This window comes from Manihot esculenta, chromosome 15 (genome assembly GCF_001659605.2).
Source record: "Manihot esculenta cultivar AM560-2 chromosome 15, M.esculenta_v8, whole genome shotgun sequence".
NCBI classification, from domain to species: domain Eukaryota; kingdom Viridiplantae; phylum Streptophyta; class Magnoliopsida; order Malpighiales; family Euphorbiaceae; genus Manihot; species Manihot esculenta.
In genome coordinates, this window is record NC_035175.2 from 370,430 (window position 1) to 393,733 (window position 23,304).

The following is a 23,304-nucleotide window of genomic DNA, read 5'->3' on the forward strand; positions in this document are numbered from 1 at the left end:
TTTTAGAACAAATGAACCAAAAAAATTCCCACTTGTAAATTTGTTTTAATTTAGTCTACAATCTATGTAAATTGAATTTCTTATCTTGGAAGAAGCAATCTAACCCGTTACAATAATCCAGATTTTCTGGCAGTGAAATCTGGGTATCAGATCATGCAAGGGCATTAAACTCTATATTAAAATTGAATCAAAGATTTTTAATACAATTAGTTTAGGATACATTAAAAAAAACTAACACCAGAGAATGTCAGCACAAGAAGGGGAAGAATGGTATTGCTGACTTGTTGAAGGTTGTCAAACCACATGCGAGTGGAAGAATGGTCTGGGAATGTGACCCTTTTTCTACCCTTTCCTTTCACAATAGTCAACTGGGCATGAAATTAGACATCTGGAGTTGCTTTTCCAATAAAAATTTCATCTTGACTGCTATTTCAGGTCTTGGCTCTTCTCATTTCTCTTGGGTCTGCTGCAATGTTTGAACCTTAGAAGAAAGAAGCTTTTGTGGGTCACTGGCTAACATCTCTCTCTCTCTCTCTCTCTCTCTCTCTCTCTCTCTCTCTCTCTCTCCATGTGTGTGTGTTTTTTCCCCTTGAAAATGAATGGATTATTATTACATTTTGGATGGTAATGCTTATGTGTGAGATAAGAGAGGGATTAGGTGATAGTTTGGAGCCACCCATTACCCAAAATGTGATCCTGACAGTTTGAACATAAAACCGACATTTTGGACAAGGATGTACCGACATATCAATAAGGCAGCAGAATTTAGCCGACAAATAAATGGGGAAGCACCACGCCCCCTTCTTCTCTGGGCTACGGAAATGGGTTTTAAAATGGGCCGTAACTAAATTACTTGCTCACTGGCAGTGAAAAAAATCTCATCTTGGGAGTTGGAAGCACTTTCCAGCAAGTTAAATGGCGTGTCCAGTTCATCCTCCAATATCTCAAATGAAGCGGCGTGAAATATGAACACAATGGACTCGATTGCATCTCCCAGAGACGCACGCACACACACACACACACACACACACACACGGGGTAAGCTTTAAAATTTTCCAGATACAGTAGCTCCTGATTTTGAGGTTCAAGTGTGAAAATTCTAGCCGTTATGAGCTGCAAAGCTGCCATCCTTCTAGTCCACATTGCATTGATTCATCCTCATGTGAGGCAATTTAAAAATAAGCATGCTTATCAAGAACGAAAAACATAATAGTCCCACCAAACTCACGTATCAAAGTCTTTAGAACAGCTGTTCAGGGGCAAAAAAAACAAAAAAATGAAAGATCTAATGGAACAGAAACTTGGTGATATTCCAACCCAGTTGTGAATGGCACTGCTACTGTTCCTTCAACATACAGAATCATTTCAATTCTTTTGACTTGATCAAACACCAAGTTCACCGTCATGTCATTTTCGACTAAAAAATGCAATTTTATAATAGAAAACATCCATATCTACAACCCTTTCGAGGATAAGATGCTTACATAAGCAGAGATCCAGTGATCAAGACTCCTTGTCCCTTCATTTTATTAACTTTTGCTACTATCTCTCTTTCCCACAAGAAACCTGATCGGATCCAATCGTTTCACAAGCGACAGTACCATGAAGGAAGGTGAAAGAATAAGCTCCTAAGCACCCAGGGCTCTGAAAGCATTCCTGTCTGCCAGTTGGTTGACAGAACAAATTTAACATGCTACGGAACATTCACAAAAAAACATAAAACAAAAATATCTGTATCACCAAAAGTACAATGACAATCCATCCACCTAAATTAAACTATGAGAAATTAGGACTGCATTTTCCACAAGGATATATATTGTCACCTCTGAATCTGGACTGTAGTAAACTTTTTGTTTCATGAATCTGTAGAAGTACCAGCAGCTTCTGCATTGGTGAACATCCCAATTGTATACTCGAGCCATATTGACCTGACACAAGTAAATAAATGAAAAAAAAAAAACGCTGACAACTTGTTCTGGCCAAATGTGAATATAACTGCCAGAGCATTTTGAGCTTCATGCATGTTTAACATTCACATTGTTATTATTATGCCAATCAGTGTAACATCTACATCACATTTTAGAATCTTGTTAAATTTAGAGTATCTAATCATCACTTGAAGAAGATAGCCACCGTTATAGTAAAATTAATAATACCTGTGCTATTGTGACTTGATCCCTCAAGAATTGTAAATCAGCTACAAGGACTTCTAGACTAGCTTTAGTATTATATAAATTCTTTTGTAGAATTGCAGTGGCATGCAACATAAAGTTACAGATGATTGCATCATTCAGGCACAACTAGGGGTTTTCTTAAAAGCACTGAAAACAAATGGCACAAACCTTGTCACATGAATATTCCAACATGACATTTGCTTCCAGAGACAAACATACCGAATCAGCATCCTCAATGCAAGCCCGCAAATATATGCCTTCAGAGACTTCAAAATCAGCAATAAGTGCCTGTATCAAACAAATCAAGCCAATGAAAAATATAAAAGCATTAGCTTTTAACTTCTTTCAGATAATAAAGGCACTACACCTGGAGCTTCTGCAAAAGCATGGCTAATCAACAGCCAACACTAATATCTAAATCAACTCAGTTCTCCAGTCATATATTTAATTGCCAAAAGGACCAACCATCAACATCTACAGTAATTTCTTTGTCAGTCGGAGCCATGTAGCCAAGCCCCATTGACCATGTATTGGTCTTCTGAGCTTTTTGCTAGTATATTTTTAAACAAACTGAAGGAGAATCTGCGCATACCACCAAATGCTGACATTGTTGTCGGAAAATTTCTTGGCAAAATACCAAGCGGAACTAATTTGGTTCTATTCCTTTTAAATTTATGTGGCAAACAAGAAGTGTTTCTTAGGTCAAGAGAATCTGAAAAGTATGCCAATTTGATGTGACCGATTAAAATTCAAGCACCTAAAAGCAGGAATATCGTTGGTGTAAATTGATCATTTTTAACTTAAAGGAGCTATGGTGTCTGATATGATGAAGTTACAGGACAGCCAGCGCCCAGCATTACCCCAGTAAAAATGCACCCACCATTCTAAAATACAAGGTGCCTATAATATGGGTTTTCAGGTTACCATATACATATCTAGTTTTACTCAAGGCAGGCTGAAATAAGACCATGAGAAAATTTTTTTAAGACCAATATGAGATTGCAAGTAGTCCACGCATTTCATGCCTATGAGCTGCTCAACTGGGGGATATTTACAGAACAAGTATGGCAACATAAGCACGCAACTCAACCAGCCAAAGATATAAACGTAAAGAGCAAAAGTCAACATGCAGAAAGTAGCATTTTGACAGGGTTCATTGCATCATTGCTGAAATCACAAAAATTGTTTGCGCGAGCAAAAGTCAACATGCAGAAAGTAGCATTTTGACAGGGTTCATTGCATCATTGCTGAAATCACAAAAATTGTTTGTGCGCATGTAAGAGAGAGAAGAAAATTATTTTCAAAAAAAATTAATAATAATGAAATAATTCTTTTCAAATCATCAATATCTTAGTGCATTCATCAAATTTAATTCCCAATAGAACAGCTACATCACATTGGTATTTGCAAAAGTCTTGTCAACTATTTGAAGGGCTTCTATATAAGAAATCCTAAATAGTCCAAACAAGAATAAAACCACAACTTCTAGAGAATTTCAAATAAGGAACTTCACAGGATTGATAAAGAATAATCTTACACAAAAAGTGTTGAAAACTGATTCAACATTAGTGCTTTTCTGTTAGCATCACGTAGTCATTTTGTTGCTGTTTAGTCTCCTATTATTTCTCTTTGTTTGTTGAGTCAAAGCACTTTCAGTTAGTGCCATATTTTTCTGAATTTTGTTATTATCTTGTGGCTATATAAGAGCCATTGTTTTTGTTTATTTAATCATCCAATAACTGAGTTCTTTCTCCAATTTGTTTGTGTCTTTTACTTTCTATTTTCTAGTAATTTACTTGATACAAGCTAGCTCTGTGTTCAAGTTTCTTGTTTGCTTCCCAACATTGTGGTATCAGAGCCGGTACGGTTCTTGTTTGGGTTAGTGTGAGTTCAAATAGAGAGTACGAGAGAAACACGTGAGGGAGTGAAACACAATAGGAATTCAGTTTATGGCTATGAATGGTGTCTCAGCTTCTGTTCAGCCACTCATACCCATTTTTAATGGAGAGAAATATGAGTTCTGGAGCATCAAAATGAAGACACTTTTTAGGTCTCAAGAATTATGGGATTTGGTGGACACTGGTTTTGCAGATCCTGATACTGATGCGAGGATATTGAAAGAGAATAAGAAAAGGGATAATAAGGCCCTTTACAGCATACAGCAAGCTGTTAGTGAAGAAATTTTTGGTCGAATTTCAGCGGCGAGAACTGCTAAAGAGGCATGGGACATTCTGCAGAAAGAGTACCAAGGCACGAGCAAAACAGTTACTGTTAAGCTCCAAACACTACGCCGCGAATTTGAGAATTTGTTGATGAAGGAAGATGAGACGATACAAGTTTTTGTGTCACGAGTTTCCACAATTGTGAATCAGATGAGATCGTATTCTGAACAGATTACTGATAAAGTTGTGGTTGAAAAAATTCTAAGGAGTTTAACTCCTAGATTTGATCATGTTGCAGTTGCAATCGAGGAATCAAAAGATTTGACCACTCTTTCTTTTGATGACTTGAAAGGGTCTTTGCAGTCTCATGAAGCAAGAATGAGCAGCAGATCATCTGGTAGAGTGGATGAAAAAGCTTTTCAAGCCAAAGCTTCTTCTTCATCTGGTAGAGGCAAGGAGTCCAATAGAGGAGGTCGCGGTGGTAGAGCAAGTGGTAGAGGCAGAGGTAGAGGAAGGTCCAATGAACAAGCTGATTATCGGCAGTCCAATGATGAACAAAAACAGTACAAAAGTAATGTTCAGTGTTACTATTGTAAAGGTTATGGCCATGTGAAAGCAGATTGTTGGAAGCTAAAAAGGAAGGAGAAAGCGAACTATGCAGAAGGCGAGGTTGAAGAAAAGCTATTCATGGCTAAAGAACATATTGTGAATGTGGCAACTGAAGTTTGGTACGTCGATAGCGGCAGTTCACACCACATGTCGGGTGAAAAATCTGCATTTAAAGAACTTGATGAAAGCTTTAAGATAGAAGTAAAGCTTGGGAATGATCATGAAATCAAAGTGGAAGGAAGAGGTACTATTGCCATTCGGAATCAAAATGGTAATGTAAAATTTCTTGATGATGTTTATTTTGCTCCAAGCTTGGCAAATAATTTGTTGTGTGTTGGTCAGTTAATGACGGGAGGATATTCAGTTTTATTTGATAATGGGTGTTGTGAGATTAAAGAAAAGAAATCAGGTCGAATTATTGTTACTGTTCCCATGGCACGAAATTACTTGTTCCCACTTGATGTCTCCGGCGTTGAAAGATGTGCCTTAGCTGCTGGTGGTGAACTAGATGATTCTACCTTGTGGCATCTAAGGTATGGACATCTCAATGAAAAGGGGTTAAAATTGTTGAGCAGAAAGGAAATGGTTTTTGGTTTACCCAAAATTGAATCATTTGGGCTATGTGAAGGCTGTATTTTCGGGAAGCAGAGCAAGAAATCATTTCCGGTTGGGAAGTCTTGGAGAGCATCTGAATGTCTTGAGCTTGTACATGCCGATCTGTGTGGACCGATGCAAACAAAATCTATTGGTGGATCTCAATATTTTTTGTTATTTACTGATGATTTTAGTCGTTTCAGCTGGGTATATTTTCAGGATAGCAAGGCAGAAACATTTCAGAATTTTCTGAAATTCAAAGCTATGGTTGAGAAACAAAGTGGCCAATTCCTAAAAATTCTTCGCACAGATCGTGGAGGAGAATTTCTATCTGGAGAATTTAAAGATTTCTGTGAAGGTAATGGCATTCACAGGGAGTTGACCACTCCTTACACACCGGAACAGAATGGCATAGCAGAGCGCAAAAATCGCACCACTGTTGAAATGGCCAGAAGTTTGTTACAGGCAAAAAATCTTCCAAATAGCTTGTGGGGAGAAGCAGTAGCAACTTCAATCTATTTGTTAAATATTTCTCCTACAAGAGCAGTTTGGAATAAGACTCCTTTTGAAGTGTGGTCTGGTAAGAAGCCTTCTGTAAGTCACTTGAAGATTTTTGGTTGTATAGCCTATACCTTAATTAGCCAACAAAATCGTCAAAAACTTGATTGTAAATCTGAAAAATGCATTTTTGTTGGTTATTCATCTCAATCAAAGGCTTATAGGCTGTACAATCCAACTAGTGGCAAAATAATTGTTAGCAGGAATGTTGTGTTTGATGAATTTGCTAACTGGAATTGGTTTGAGAATAAAAAAATACAAACTGCTGAAATTCAGATTGAAGATGATATTTCTGTTCAGAGAGAAGTGTCCATTGATTCTCAAACCACAACAAATGCTCAAAGTTCTTTGCAATTGGAGGCCAGGCCAAGACGTCAAACTCAGCCATCGTCTCGTTTGCGAGATTTTGAAGTGTTTCAAGATGATGCTATTGATGCCGAAGGAGACATAATTCATTTTGCAATGTTCGCAAATATTGATCCATCATCATATGGAGAAGCAGCAGAAAAAGAGGTATGGCGTAATGCAATGAAGGAAGAAATGGTGTCAATTGAAAGAAATGGTACCTGGGATTTGGTTAACTTACCTGCTGGAAAAGAAGCAATTGGTTTAAAGTGGGTATTCAAAACAAAGTACCAAGCTGATGGAAAAATTCAAAAATATAAGGCGCGTCTTGTGGCCAAAGGGTACCGCCAACAGTACGGTGTTGACTACGAAGAAACCTTCGCACCTGTAGTGCGTTTTGAAACGGTTCGAGTTGCTCTAGCATTAGCAGCTCAAATGAAATGGCCTGTTTTCCAGTTTGATGTGAAGTCAGCGTTTTTAAACGGGGACTTGCAGGAAGAAGTTTATGTGTCACAACCAGATGGGTTTGTAATCAAAGGCAAGGAGAGCAAAGTTTATAAGCTGCGCAAGGCTCTTTATGGCTTGAAACAAGCACCGCGCGCCTGGTACAGTAAGATTGATGCTTATTTTCAAAATTCTGGTTTTGTTAGAAGTGAAAATGAACCAACTCTTTATCTTAAAAAACAAGTGAATGATCTGTTATTGGTTTGTCTCTATGTTGATGATATGATTTACATGGGGTCATCTTCTTCACTTGTTTTTGATTTTAAAGAGAATATGATGAAGTCTTTTGAGATGACAGATTTGGGAAAGCTTCATTATTTTCTTGGGGTGGAGATTATTCAAGCGGCAGATGGGATTTTTATATCTCAAAAAAAATATGCAATTGATCTTCTTAGAAAATTTAAGATGTTAAATTGCAATTCCACAGCCACTCCAATGAATGTGAATGAAAAATTGCAAATTAATGACGGTTCGGAACCTGCGGAAGGGAAGTTTTATAGAAGTTTGGTGGGTGGTTTGATTTATTTATGTCTCACAAGACCAGATATAGCCTTCCCTGTTGGTGTTGTTTCTAGATTTATGCATAATCCGTCAAAGGTTCATCTTGGAGCAGCAAAAAGAATTTTGCGGTATGTTGCGGGAACTCAAAATTTTGGTCTATGGTATACTGCTAATTCCGATTTCAAGTTAAAAGGTTTCACAGACAGCGATTGGGCCAATTCTCTTGAAGATAGAAGAAGTATTTCTGGACAGATTTTTTTCCTTGGCTCATGTGCAGTGTCTTGGAGCTCAAAGAAACAACCAACAGCAGCCTTGTCGTCGTCAGAAGCAGAATACATGGCTGCCACTGCTTCAGCTTGTCAAGCTATTTGGCTTCGGAGGTTACTGAAAGATCTTGGTCAAGAACAAGAGGGAGCAACTGAGATATTTTCAGATAACAAATCCACAATTTCGATGGCAAAGAATCCAGCTTTTCATGGGAGGACAAAGCACATAGACACCCGTCATCACTTCATTCGAGAGCTAGTCGCAACTGAGCAAATTGTCCTAAATTATTGCAGTACTGATGAACAACTTGCAGATGTTCTAACCAAAGCACTCCCACTCAAAAAACATTCACACTTCTGTTCCTGTTTTGCTTTGTGTAAGTTTGAATCAAGGGGGAGTGTTGAAAACTGATTCAACATTAGTGCTTTTCTGTTAGCATCACGTAGTCATTTTGTTGCTGTTTAGTCTCCTATTATTTCTCTTTGTTTGTTGAGTCAAAGCACTTTCAGTTAGTGCCATATTTTTCTGAATTTTGTTATTATCTTGTGGCTATATAAGAGCCATTGTTTTTGTTTATTTAATCATCCAATAACTGAGTTCTTTCTCCAATTTGTTTGTGTCTTTTACTTTCTATTTTCTAGTAATTTACTTGATACAAGCTAGCTCTGTGTTCAAGTTTCTTGTTTGCTTCCCAACAAAAAGATTAAATAATTAAATTGATATTCATACCAAAATATTTCCATAATATTACATTTGTTTTGTCTGCATTAGAGTAGAGATACAGAGTTACATGATCTTGACTTAAATTTAAGAGGAGGATGCATATCATTCCAGTTTGAGAACGAGTCCTGTAGGAAGGATTTGGCAACCAATAACACAAGAATTCATTCATCCAAAAGATATGTTTGAGAAAAGACTTCCATTTCCTAAAAGCTTCCTATCTGAACCGTGTCTATGACAGCATTCTTTAAGATCAGGAACTCTAATCTATACTATAATTTTTCCCACCACATTACCAAACAATCTGCCACATAAATAAGAATAGTGCTTTGCCTAGATGGGCATGCACCAGAAAGAAAAGGAAAAAAAAAATTAGTTAGCATGATAAATATGAGAAGGGCCAGTTCATGGAACCAAGCAAGTGATACATTCCTAATCCAACAAAAATCAGTTAGTATGATAAATATGAAAAGGAGCATATGTTCATGTACTGAAGCAAAAACTAAAATCATTCAGTTAGTGATACTCAACATTTGCCTAATTCCACAAATGAGCTAATGGACTTTCCAATTATGCTTAAACAAGGTCCCTATTTGTGGGTCATGTTCAAGACAACTTAAAGATTATTATAGAATGCTTACAACAAAGTCAGAGAAAAGGCTCAAACTTTACAAGGGAAATTCTCAAAATGTAATAACATAGTTATGCTTGATAATAAGCCATTTTCTCATTAAAATAGGTGAGATGAAAAATGCACAACACGAGCATAAAAGAATGTCTTCTGGCGTTTGACACCCGTATTACTGTCAATGGGTTATTAGCAGTTTCCCTGGGTAAGCAAGTTAGAGTATTCCACTAGCTTGTTTTGATATAATAGTAAAAAATAAATGAAAACTGTACAGGTAATATGCAAACAATTAAGAAGTACGTACCTGAAAATCCCTCTGCTGGGCAAGAAATTTCATCCCGACTAACTTATACTGCTGAAGCCTGCAAAATCTCGATAACCCAAAAATCGATTTCATTCAAAAAAAAAAAAAAAGGAAAAAGGAAAAGTCTTCTAAGCTATGAGAATTTTGTGAGATGGGTAAAACAGGAGCACTGTAAAGGAAAAGGAGACATTTCTTGGAGGAAGGAAATCGCGGAGTTGACATGGAGGCCAGATGGGGTGAGATAAGTTTTCCGCTTCTGTCCATCGTTGATGAAGAAGGAGAAGAATACGACAATCTCTCCCAAATAAAAGGTAGATGAAACCAGAAACTCTAGTGGGACTGAGAAGATCAGAAGACTTCCACTGGAGGGAGAGAAGGACGACAGTTGTCTCTTCTCTGGTACACTCGTGGGTGAAGCAGCAAGGACGTCGCGCTTTGTTCGGCCAAATCAGTATGTTGGGCTTCTGGGATCTGACCAGTGGCGTTCCTCGACAACGTCGTACGGGTGCCAATAGAAAGATATGAGCCCAAACACGGCCCAATACGATTTGAAATCCCGAAGCCAATCATAGTATAGTATCATGAGTGATTCTGGGCAATGAACGGTCTCTTTGATAAAATCATCCAAACTTGATGGATTGAGGATTTTATTACGAAAGTCTAGCATTAGTAGCCTTTCTGTTCTGTGCATCCATTTGTTAACCAATTCTTGTTTTTCTAATGTTTCTTCTACTGGTTTGAGGTTACTAACAGCAACGCTCCACGACCCACTGATTCTAAATTTTATCATACATTAATCATGTGAATAGAATAGAAGCATTTCAATTCAATAGATATAATATATGAATTTCACTAATTTGATGGCAATAAGCAGGTCTTTCAAAATGCTATTGGGCTTGTGCTACGATATTTAGGCCGAATAAGAGATGTCCATTTTCATTGATGTTTTGCTCCAAGAGACTGAATGGCATTGCTGAGTAAGAGAAAATCCACAAATCCTAGGTCATTAATTGATTACCAACTTTTATTATTATTATTCATTACTGAAACCAAAACGTGAAATGAGGCCCTTCTAATTTGGCAAAAATTATTCATTTTGCATGCTTATTAACAGATCAATTAAATTATTAAAGTTCTAATAAAATACATTTTAATTGGACTAGCATTATTATTTATCCCATTTAATTTCAATCATTCTTTCTATTAATTTATCATTAGAAAAGTGGTATAATTAAAGAAATTACAAAAATATTTATTATTTTTAGTCGAAACAAGAGTAAAATTGAAAAAAAAAAATCAAAATGATAAATATTTTTAGACCAAACAAATTATAAAGTGACAAATAAGAAAAAGGCCAACTGGACACACATGCATTTCAATTATTAGGTGGAAAAAGCAAAGCGAAATTGGCTAATACCACTCAATTACTTAAGATGATGAGGTTTAGTCGTGTAGGGGGTGGCAGATTATGTCACAAATGCAAGTTGTCTAATTCTGAGGATCATTAGGCTGAGTAGGAGTGGTAGCATGTGGCATTCTGACTCCAAATTCCCCATGCTTTTCACTGTTAGGACTAATTTCAAAACATACGCCATTACATTAATCATCACTTACTTAAAACCACTAATGACTTTCACAATAATTATCATCAATTGTTAGGTATTTAGAAAGTAAGAGTAGAATTGAATTTCAATTACCGATGATAATCTATTTAATGAGTAGTAGGGCATTTCGTATTTAAATTGTGATATCAAACTTTAAAGAGAAATGGATTTATACTAGGTTTGAATATTATATTATATATATAAAATCCAGTAGAATTTGGGGCTTAGATTTACAATAAATAAAAACAAGTGTATACTAATAAAGATGAATTGATGTGTGTGAATTAGATTAAAAAAATTTATATACAAAATATGTTGGCCCCAGCAAATGGAGCATTAATGGGTGTTTCCCCCCCCCCCCCCCCCTCATCTTTAAATGGAAAAAGACGAGCCCTATTCTGGGACACATGAATACATTGCAAATTTCATCAATTCATATGTGGGTCTAGGCAGCAACTTTTGTAAAATTTTTATTTATACCCATATATATATGTTTTAGAATTTTTGTTATATATTTAACTTGTGAAAATGTTATTTTGAAATCTTTTTAGACTTTTTATTATTATATTTACCTGAAGAAACGGTGAGCAAGAATGCTTAAAATTGCTAGTGATATCATAGGTAGTAGAGACTGATGTTTAAATGTATGGTTTTATATCAGATTTAGAAGAATCCAACTTGAGTTATAAGAAGCTCTTTTGTAAAAAAAATTTAATCTTAATGTTAATTTTAAATTTTATGTTACACTTTAATAATCATTAAAAAATTAATTATAATTAAAAAACAAACTAATAATCAAATCAAACGATTGGATTCCAATATATATTGATTATATAATTCTGATCAAGTTGGTGATGGGTTGCAGCCAAAAGTCCCTAAAAACCATTAGCCATATAGGTTGGTCCCCATGGGTTGCATATATATATATATTAAAGGGTAGCAACAATCTTTGAGTTGAGTAAGTATTTGGGAAAACGAGGAGTGCGGCCAATGAGATTTCCCTTTCTGAATGTGCTATCTGCTATGTATTGGCTGGCTTATTCCTCAAACTTCTTTCTCACGTTGCACTATTGCATCAGCTTTAATGACTTTTTGGGGCGAGGCTAAGAAAAAAAAAAAAAAAAAGTTTCCGTGCGAGAATTTGATTTTTCAATCATTCCTTATATATGAGATTTATTTAAATACTGTAATCAATAGTTGAAAAATAAATTTTCATGTAAATTAAATTTTTTTCTTAGCCTCATCTTTATTATTTTTACAGCTCAAACTCTTTGTAAATTCAACCTTTTAATTTTTTGTAAGTAGGATTATTCTTGTTAGTAATTTCACATATTTAATCAAAAATATAAAAATGAGAAAAAGCAAAACCTAAAAAAGCCTCTTATCACTGGATAATGCTCCCTAATTGGTTAGCAGCATTAATCATTGTGATGGTTCATTATTTTTATTTTAGTTTTGACATTATACGGCTTTGGTTGATGGAACAAACACACACCCAAAAAATCTCTCCTCTTCCTTATACTCTAATCATCTATGCAATATTCGCTTTTTAATAAATAAAATATATTAATTATATAAAATGTGTTAATTATTATTTTCTTATGATATTAAGTTCTACTGCGCTCTAAATTAAAAAAACTCTGTGAGATTAATCTGTATACAAACTATTTGGCATCATTAGTTTATTTAGCTTAAATATCTCAAACTTAAACGTTAAACACGTCTTCCTGTTAATGAATCAAGCAAGCCAAGACTAACCCAATTATTAAAAGCAGAGAAGCATCGATCCTCATATAATTGCAATTAATAATAATATTTTTAAAAATAAAAAAGCAGCAGTTTAATATTATTCCTCAATAGTAAATGCATTAATAAAGCCCTAAAAAAGGGTTGCTGATGGGAAGTTGCAGCTGAAATCCTGCATGCCACATGCATGCAACTCCCCCTAAAAAAAAAAAGATTCCAGATGTTAAGCCGAACCCACACATTTCTTTTCCTTAATTAATTTTTTTGTATTTCGTGAAGTTTGAGCCAACCAGATATTGACACTTTTGCTAAAGTATCAACCATAATTTGTGTTTAAATTAATAATTGAGTTAATTAGATAGGATTATTGCTTAATTGTTCGAGTTGTCCTTTATTTCAGTGGGGTTTTGAGTTGACGTCAATTATTGGGAAGATGATTATTTTATTAAAATAACAATAATTAGTATTAGTAATTTGGCAGTAGGCAGTGTATATATGTCTTATATGAATATGAGAGTAGTAATTAATTAACAATTTTTATTAAAATCATATATTTTCCAAATTAATTAAAGCATCCAATCTTATTTTTTTAACGTTCACAACGCCAAACTTATTGGAAAGAGTCTCCTAATTAATCATCACAAACTAATGGCTACCATCATCCATTATTTTTTTATGATTTTTTTTTCTTGTAAAAGAGTGTCTATTTTAATTTATAAAAAAATTATTTTATAAAAATATATGTTATTAAAATATTTATAAATAATTGATGAAAGCTGACATGTAAATTAGTAAAAATTAGCTTACAAATATATTTTATTAAAATAAATAAACTTCTTTTAAGAAAATAAATTATACTACATCATTTTTACTATAATATTATTAAATATATTTCAATCATATTACAAAATAATTTAATTTAAATTAATTATATAAAATATTATATCAGAAATAATTCTTAGATCATTAAAATTAATTTAAACCAAAAAACAAAAAGGGAAAGAAAGAAAAGGAAAAGCATTCGTAATAGATAAAAAGAGCTGAAACCGAATCTGTGGTGAATGTCCGTAGCAAGCAAGGTGAGAACAAATGAGATTGGAGAGGAGAGGAGTTAAGCAAAATCCAAAAACAAAGGGAATAATAGTGGTTTTAGATATTATGAAATTCTCATATGGTAATTCAAAATCCTCTCCAATATGATTGCAACATGTGAGCATGAAAGTGGAGGCACCTCAATGGCAATAAGTGATTGCTGCTGCCTGCTGACTCCCCCTTCTTTTTTAAAAACCGTTAATACTTTCCACACCCCCATTAACTTGTGGTGGATGTTGACACCTATTCAAAGTGACGCCCTTTGTTTTGCGGCCAGTGAAATTTCCACCTTTTATCTCCACAGACAACAGCTGGATCTCATCCTCATCCTCCATCACAAAACCCAATTAGCCCCAAGTCCCAGTCACAAATGGTAAGTTTTTTAACCACCTTGGTTCTAAATTTCAAGCGGGTTATCGAGTTTTATTGACTCTGGCCTCCCAAGCAAAGTGACAAGGGGGAGGCATTAAATCAGGCACATGGGGTGCATGTGTCCTCTGGTTGTTTGTATGCTCTATGCCTCAACAAAATGAATGCAAACCATGTGAGGAAAAAAGCACATTTTTCTCCTCGAGTTTATCAATGCTTATGATTCTTTTATGTTCTATAGTCATTTTTATTTAATATTATTTCAATAGAAAAATATTATTACTAAAATATATTTTTTTAATATTTATTAAATAACAACATTTTATGAAACTAAAAAATAAATTATAATACACCTATAGTTTTTAATATAAGTCTATTTTTGTAAAATGCAGGAAAACTGTATAATTTAAAGAGACTATAATCCTAAATTTTGCATCATCAACATTTTTAAATCAATCCAATGACTTTCAGAGAATAAAAATGGAGAGTTAATGATTTGGATTTGGAATGAATTTAAATTTAAAAATTAATCAGTTATGAATTTAGGTCAAATTCAAATTTTATATATTGAGTATCCATTGCTCAAATTTATTTATATAAATTATTAAATTAAAATATATAATATCAAATAAGTTTAAATTTTAAACAAATATTAATAATTGAATTTAAAATAAATTTAAATATTAATAATATTAATCAAATTTAATTTAAGATATGATAACTTTTTCGGATATTCTATCGTTTAATTCTCTAGCAGTAGTTTTAAGTATTTTGATATGGATTATATGGAAATCCACCGATTGTGTTGCTATGAGCTTGTTTGGGTTGGATGTCGTCAATGATTACTTGTAGAGTGGTGAATTCTTGGTTGTGGATTATGATAACTGTGAAAAAAAAGTCTCTGCGGTTGTTGATGGATTTAATAGAGATGTAGATGTGTTTCGGTTGATAAAATATTGATAGTGTCAATTCTTATAGAGGGGTTCAAGGAAACATCGTGGATTGGAGGATGAGTCCTCGAGGACTCCGTTTCCTTTTCTCCTTTTCCTCTTATTTTAAGGTTTTATATGTTTTGATTATCAATTACATTATAATGCACTTATTATATGCCAATTCACATTTAAAAAAAAAAAAAAGAATATAGAAAACAATAAAACTCCAGAAGCACATTACGAAATATGCATTTTGCCAAGTATGTGCTCTCCAAAAATGATCACTACTTACCTGAGCAAATTGAAAGAAAAAGAGACAAACTTGTGGTCCTTGGGATTTGAATGACCGAAGTGTGCGTTCACTTCACTCTCTCCCAAGACCAACCCAAACAGATAGTGATCAAACACAAGCACTCGTGTGGCCTAATGAAGTCTGTTCACTTCACTCTCTCCCAAGACCAACCCAAACAGATAGTGATCAAACACAAGCACTCGTGTGGCCTAATGAAGTCTGCCACCGAAAGTGATAGCTAGGTGAGTGTCCTTCAATTGGGACAGGGAACACATGTATGTACCTCCCTTAGAGCTACCTGTCCGGACATTCCTCATTTACAAATTTGCAAGGTTTATTTGAGTTTTGGTTTTGTGGTGTGTGGTGGGGGACATTTCGCCACATGATATGTGCCAGTTTCCCTCAATAATAATTTCGTGCTTTCGCAGAGTTTAGGCGGTAGAGGAGTTGAATATTCAAGATACTAGATTGCTCCCATCCCGACGCCTCGCCATCCAAATTCCTCAACACTAGAACAACCCAATATAGAAAGCAGAATTTAATGCCACATTCAGCTAATCTAACCACAACCACCTCTTATCACCCATAACTACACCTCCAACTCTCATTTGCCAGGTGTCCTATGTGTCTTAGCAACCAGTAAATGTACTTTACGTCTAAAAAAGAAGAGTAAAACCAGTGTAACGCCAAAAGTGGTGACATTTAGCAGTTAAAGGCTATTGCAGAACACCCTCAACAATTTAAAGCAAATCAGAAGTCATCAACAACACGCGCACAAACACACACATAGGGAGAGAGAGAGAGAGAGAGCAAAATGCAAACAATGTCTGAGATGGAATAACCCATTAAGCAAGCCTGTGCAGTATATACAAACAATTGGAGAAAACAAGCTCTCCATTATATCCCCATAAGCAGTTCATATATTAGTATACACCAAATCCCACTACTGATTAACGGATGATTTTCCCTTAAAAGGTTCAAAGTTCAAACCAGATGTTCACAGATTTTAAGTGAAGATTTTACTGGTTAATTATTCCTTCTAAAGGACTCCAAAGAAAGGACATGCAAATTTTAGAAAAGAAAAGTCCATGTGAGATAGAATTACTCGGAACAAATAGGAAAATAGGAAAGAGGATGAGAAGAAGGACCCGTATTTAACATGAAATTACTGGATAGAAAGTGGGGGAAGATGAAAATTAAGAAAAAAAATATATTAAAGCACCACGTAATGACATCTGGCGATGGGCCTAGACTGCCATCAACGCGTCGGCCCGGTACTAGAGCCGGCGCCGGAACTTGAGCTGGAGCCAGAGAGAAGTTCAGCAAGAGCGCTCATGGCTCGAACTTGCATCTCCAGAGCAGCTATATAATCAGTTGCTTCTTCTAGAATAACAGGCAATGGTTGTTTCCGGCAACCAGGAACTAATCGGCCTAGAACACGCACTTTCCTTTGGACAGCCGGTAAACTCTTCCCTTTCAACCTGAAAACGCTGAATCTTGGCTTCTTCGACCGGCTAGTCCCGGTTGCTGTCGAGGCAGTAGCGCCCGCCACCGCTCTCTGCCTCTTGTGCTGCTTCCTGAACTTGAGCTTGATTCGGCTAGTCAATATTGCTCGACTCCACCTTGTTCTCCCCTTGGCAGCGACTGCCAGGGCTCTGTCAGCGGCTTCTCTAACGGCGCGGCCTTGGCGCGGAGCTGAAGGGGAAGGAGGACTGAGGCGGACTTGGCTCAAGGCTTGGATGAGTTTGGATGAGTAGATTTGCTGCTGAGCTTCGGTTTTCCATTTAGCGTGGCCTTGATTTTGACTCTCCTTGGATTGAGCTTGCGATTTCTTCTTCTTTTTCCTTTTTGAGCGATCAGAGTTAGAGTTGTTTAGGGGATGATTCGAGATCACAGTTGACGCCATCACGATCGATTCTCTTTGAATACGAATATAGTACTAGACCGACGCCAATATTCAACAGGAAAAAAAGTCCTCTATTTTGCTTCAAAATTTTGAGAATCGAAGTGCTCCGATTTCCTTTTCTTTCCTCTTGGCAAGTACCTGAGCCAAAAGGAGAAAATTTAGATTCACATGAAAGCAAATTCGAGGCAGATTCAACCAACACACATGAAATCTAAATACCCAAGACAGGGTTCAGCATCCACAATCAAGATTACAAAGATTAAAATCTAATACATAATTTAAGAGAGTGATTTTGATCTTAAAAACGGAATTACAAGAATTAAAATAGAGTGATTAGCGATTAAAGCACAAGATTTGTTAGCTGAGATTCCAAAATGGATACACGAATCATGGGAAAAAAAAAAAGAAAATTGTGAAAATGGCAATAGAGAATAAGATAATTACCTTTCAAAGGAGAAAAAGGAAAAAATGTATTAATATAAATCACCGTGATAAATAGAACAATCAATTTAGGAGAGCTGAAGCTGAAGAAATAGGAAAAACGGTTCGTTTAGAGAGAGAAAGAAAGAAAAAATCGCTTAGAGAGATAAGGAAAGAAAGAAACGGAACGGAGCTGGTGATGGTTGAGAGAGAGAGGGGGCCTCAGTATGATGAGTATGGGAGAGAAAAACGGTGGTGAAGCTTATAAAGGAATCAAGAAAGAGAATGCGTCATTTCCTTAAAACCACATTAATTTTTAATTTTTAATTTTCCTGATCAGCTCTGCTGACTGCTTCATTTTTTTCTTAACCTGCGCTGTTGGTTCTCAGTCTCAGCACCTTGGGCTTCGGCTTTACAGGGTTTTATTTATATGGATGCCCCTTCTTTTCCCTGGCATAGTGGCGTGGGTGCGCCTTGCTGTCGAGGATGGTCCAGACTTCTCTTAGCCATTTTAAACCTTCATGGCATGGCCTGATGGATTCTGTTTCGATGCCTTCGTTGGCAAGAAAAATACTCTGCATTGCACTGCCCATGGATGACTGGGTGCTGTTATTACATTAATATATACATTCTTTTGAAATTGTAAAAGATGCCAATCTTTAATATCTAAAGATCTTTATCAACTATACATACTGATACTGATCACAATCATGAAATAGGGAGCTAAAATAACTCTAGTTTCCTCAGAATTTTTTTTAACATAACTCTATTTTCATTACTTTATTATTAATTCTTTTAAATAATTAAAATTAAATTAAAAATCATAAAAAATACTTATAAAAATGATTAAATATACAATGATCCATGTCAGTCAGATCTTTACTTTCTAATACTATTTATAGGAGAGGAAGATTGCTTTACTAAATTATTTGTAGAGATTAATATATATTCATGTTTTATCAGAAAATTTATTAAACACGATGTGTTTAACTTTATAATAAAATATCGTGATTTTTATTTTAAAAAATAAAATATTTTGATTTAAGGCTTTTATAAAAATCAAAATGTTGTTATTTTATTGCTTAAAAGTAACTTTAAGAAAACAAAATTTTCGGTAAAAACGGTTCATCATTTTATTTTATAAAAATTGATAAAATTGATAAATTTTATATAATTTGAAACGGTAATACCGTAATATTTCAAAATATCCCATTTGCTCAAGACTTGTTAATATGTATATATAATAATTGTTTTTTATCAGCTGGAAGGTTGGTTCACCATGTGCCTGCCACAGTACATAAAGTGCTGCAAAAGTTTTGATGTGCCCAAGGCTCAAGTTAGGAAAAATGCAAACCACAACTTATCCAATTCGTTTTTATTTGATTGTTGTGACGTAATTAAACTTTCTTTTTTTTTAAAAAAAAAATGATTTACTTATTTCTTGGACTACAAAAGTTGTTCCCACTAAATTATAAATCAATAACAGGCGGAGGGGAAAAAATTAAACGATAATCGACTTTATTTAGAAAATTCCAATTTGTTTTCCTTCTGTCTGGTGAACAGTGCCATCTCTTGTCGCATCTTTCTAAATTCACCCATTTTCTTGCTCTCCTCTATCCTTTTATTTTTTCCACATTAGGTTAATTTAAGCTGCTTCTTCTTCTTCTGTTTTTCACAGCACATGGCATAAATCTTCAAGGAAAAGAAAATATTCGTTGTGCACAGAAGGGATCAACACCAGAGTTGCGAACAAAATTTTAAACATTTTCACAACATACGGACTTCTCAACAGGTCAAAAAATTAAAAATTCAAACCATAGAGCAATTAAAGGGGAAAAAAAACTAAATTCTCAGGATAAAGCCACTTTAAATAATTCAGGCATGACTTACCTTACTTAGGGTTCGGGAAGACAAATACAAGTCTAAAATCTCAAGTTTTGATATCATGGCTGAAACACAGGCCAAATAGATGCAAATTAATATGAAAAACCTTAAATATCCAAAAAATAAAAATAAAAATGAATAAATAACAATGAGATAAGCCCAAAAGGATGGAGTTGACTATTTGACCATTTCAACCCAAATATTAGAAATTAAACAGGGGTTTGGAGTGCTGATAAAACCAATAAGCAGACCGTGAAAAAAAAAAGAGCATGGGTTGACGACGTGGCAGGTAACAATTGGAAGAATATGTGGTGATGGCTTCCACTTATAGAGTAGGAGCATGGGTCCAGTATAATATTTTGTTATCATTCCGTGCAATGATTAATGAAGATGATGATCCAGAAGAGAAATGATAAACAAAAGAAATGCATGTGCTATGTAGGTTGTTCTGGTACTTTCCCATCTCCGGCTAAACTTTAGCATTTGTTGGAAATTTTGGAATTTTGCTACCTTGAGAGGTGTGGACAGTCATGCTCCACATTTCCAGCGATGGCGGATGGCAATGGGTCCTTAGTTCATCTTATACATCAGATTTTTATTTCAAGCAACCACTAATTTGCAAATGATATGTACTTATCAAGACAGATACTGCTAAGCATAGGAAATGTCCAAACAGATTTAAATTGATTTTACGGGTCGGCAAACAAGCAATAATCAAGTACAGGCTGGCTTTTTCCCCAATATTATATCAGTGAAAAATAGCAGAAACATGTTGAAGTCAAATAATGGTTTATGTATGTCACTAGCCAGCTTCTTGTCCTCTTGAAGCAGCCTGCGGGGCTCAACTTTGACCAAGTAATAATGAATCGCTAGTCACCAATGTGATCCCCACTCCAATGAGATTGATTTAGTGGAACGTTCAAACTCCACTGTAGGTTTTCCCAGTAATGGCCAAAAGAGTCTCGGCCGGTTAATCGCTAGGTAGTTCAAGAAACTAACGAAATACTAACCTGACTTTAAGGATTTTAAGAGTGCTCGTTTTGATCATGAACCCAATCCTCATTATCACCGAAACCGTGGTTACCAAGTGTTTGTCACTCTACCCATTGGACAATGGATTAAGAAAACTCAAAAGTATGTTTTGAAAAATCTAAAGAACTACAGGGCATTATGGCTTGCCAGAGAGATTGCCTCCTTTGCGCACGACACAATAAAGCATGAGCATTATAAACAACAACAACAATAAACATCAGAAAGTGAGGATATTATAGCTAGTAGACACCGAACAAGAGTGATTTGAGATTGAATCTTATATCCGTGTCTTCATGACATAGCAGTTGTAGGTAGTTGTTGATGATGGCCTTTAATTCTGACTCGAGCACCACACAAATGCAAAGGGTCTCATTATCGACCTTACGGATTGGTTCTTATTTTCAGATTTCAAGTCAACATAGTTAGGCCCGGGTTCAGAAAATTAAACAGGTCAAGCAATATAAAGGTTAAGCTGTTTGAGAAAATAAGGTAGAATAATAAAATTTAAGTAGTGTTTGATATTATTTTTAAGAATTTATTTTACGATTTTTTAGATTAAATAGATTTTTTTAAAATTTAATTTTTAAAATTATAATAATAAAAATTTATTTATAATTTATAACTCAATAGAACGTATAGAGAATATAAAAAATAAAATAAAAAATATGAATAATTTTTTATATAAAAATACAAATTATTTATAATAGAAAAAATAGATATCAAATCTGTAACGGTAAAAAATATCATAAATATAATTTTTGATGATCATAAAATTTTCAACGACTATAAAACATTTTGAAATTTAAATTCATTTTATAATAATTTTCATATATTTTAAAAGATTTTTCATAATTGTGTGTTAGACAAATATATCTATTTTTATTATTAAAAATTTTATTTTTTGCAATAACTATTGCCATTTGACAATCACAATACACAAATAATATTAATTTTATTCTACTATAGTATTTACTAAAAAAATTTTTTAATTACTCAAATCTCATTGTCATTTAATTTCAGAGCAATAAATTCTAATTCTATGGAGGTTTTGACAATAATAATTAATTTTTAATTAATTTTACTACTAATTAAATATATAATTACTAATAAATTTTATTTTATTTAAATTTAAATTTTAATTAACATTATTTTATTTTTTTAATACAGTAGAACATCCACTATATAAAACATCATAACTTATACTACCTCTCAAATAATTATTAAATTTGACTAAAATAGCCCAATAATCATGATTAAATTACATATAAATCTGTTCAATTTACATAACATAAGCTATATAAAATCTAAAAATTTCATTAAATATAACAATTTTCTAATAATATATATATATATATCTAAATTAAATAATAATATACTATCTATTCTTCTTCGAGAATTAGGATTATAGAGGTATTCATTAGTTTGACCTTGAGATATTTAAAATCTTTTAAAAGAATCTCAATATTAATACTCGTACGATATAATTATATTATAATTTCAATTTTAATACTCTAAATTACATTTACTCCTTTATATATTTTATATTAAATTTATATGCTATATCATAATTTGTATCAAATATGAGCATATGTCCGCATATAACAAATAACCACCCATTCATTGTTTATAAATTTTGTAAACATCTATTTATCTATTTCAATAAAAAAAATAATAACTCTAATCAAAACTTTATCAAGTTTCTCACATTATTGTTTAAATACTTATTTCAAAATATATAAAAATTTAAAAATTTTAAAAATTTTATTTTATTCTTCTCTTAAGTTGTACCATATAAATATTTTCTTTCAAATCTCTAAAAAAATTCAATTGGTGAATAAAGTTTTATACAATCAAATTAAGACAATTAAATTTGAACTTTTTTAAGCATCATGAGACATAATTTTAGCAAAATACCTCTACCTTTTAAATATTTCAGTTTAAATTTATAATTTATTTTATAATTTATAGGAGTTTTATCAATTAAAAATATATATTTTATTTTCTTATATTACAGTACTCTTGATATTACTATAAATAAAAATAAAATAAATAAATTTAAGTCTATCTTTCAAAATAATAGTATCAAAAAAGGCAGTTATAAAACTTAACAAGTCATAATAAGATAAAATTATAAAATTTATCTGTTTGGTTCATGGATTTTTAACTAAATAGGTATCAATTAACCAAGAAAATGGTTTGATATTTTAAAACTAATAGAAATAACCATAAAATTAAAAAAAAATATTGATATTAAGATACGCATATGCAATTATTCAAATATTCAATATAAAAAAATTTCTCATTCCTTTTATTTTTTAGTTTAATAAGAAACAATAGATTTAAAAAACGTCTCCCACTTTTAAATAATTTAGATAAATTTATTATTTTTTTCATAATTCAAGAGTTCTTTTATTTTATATATATATAACAATTCTACTTCTATTTTCTTTATAATGCTCTTACTATGAATAAAAATAAAAATAATAAATAAATAAATTTAAATTTATAATTAAAATAAATATCATCTATAAAAGCAATTATAAAGCCTAGAAAGTCATAAAAAAATAAACTATAAAATTTATTTTTTTCATTCATGGACATATAGTCAATAAAAAAAATAGTAAATAAAAAATAAGAAACAATCAATTTCAATTGGTGAAA

General features: G+C 33.5%; 2 protein-coding genes across 3 annotated transcripts; both read right to left on the reverse strand.

Moving 5' to 3' along the window:
- Positions 1-1,166: 1,166 nt before the first annotated feature.
- Positions 1,167-10,023, reverse strand: LOC110601689 (probable prefoldin subunit 3). Of its 2 annotated transcripts, none has more exons than XM_021738920.2 (4): positions 9,367-10,023; positions 2,343-2,462; positions 1,824-1,928; positions 1,167-1,693 (listed from the first exon to the last, which is right to left on the reverse strand). In XM_021738920.2, exons 1-4 carry the CDS (start codon positions 9,457-9,459, stop codon positions 1,586-1,588), a joined length of 426 nt encoding a protein of 141 aa, XP_021594612.1. In that variant the 5' UTR covers positions 9,460-10,023; the 3' UTR covers positions 1,167-1,585. The 2 variants fall into 2 exon arrangements, with proteins under 2 accessions (XP_021594612.1, XP_021594613.1); XM_021738921.2 differs by having other exon boundaries at positions 1,167-1,660; positions 9,367-10,013.
- Positions 10,024-16,216: 6,193 nt separating this feature from the next.
- Positions 16,217-17,987, reverse strand: LOC110600774 (transcription factor bHLH147). Its single transcript, XM_021737639.2, has 2 exons — positions 17,752-17,987; positions 16,217-17,445 (listed from the first exon to the last, which is right to left on the reverse strand). Exon 2 carries the CDS (start codon positions 17,305-17,307, stop codon positions 16,660-16,662), a length of 648 nt encoding a protein of 215 aa, XP_021593331.1. The 5' UTR covers positions 17,308-17,445; positions 17,752-17,987; the 3' UTR covers positions 16,217-16,659.
- Between the last annotated feature and the right edge of the window lie 5,317 nt (positions 17,988-23,304).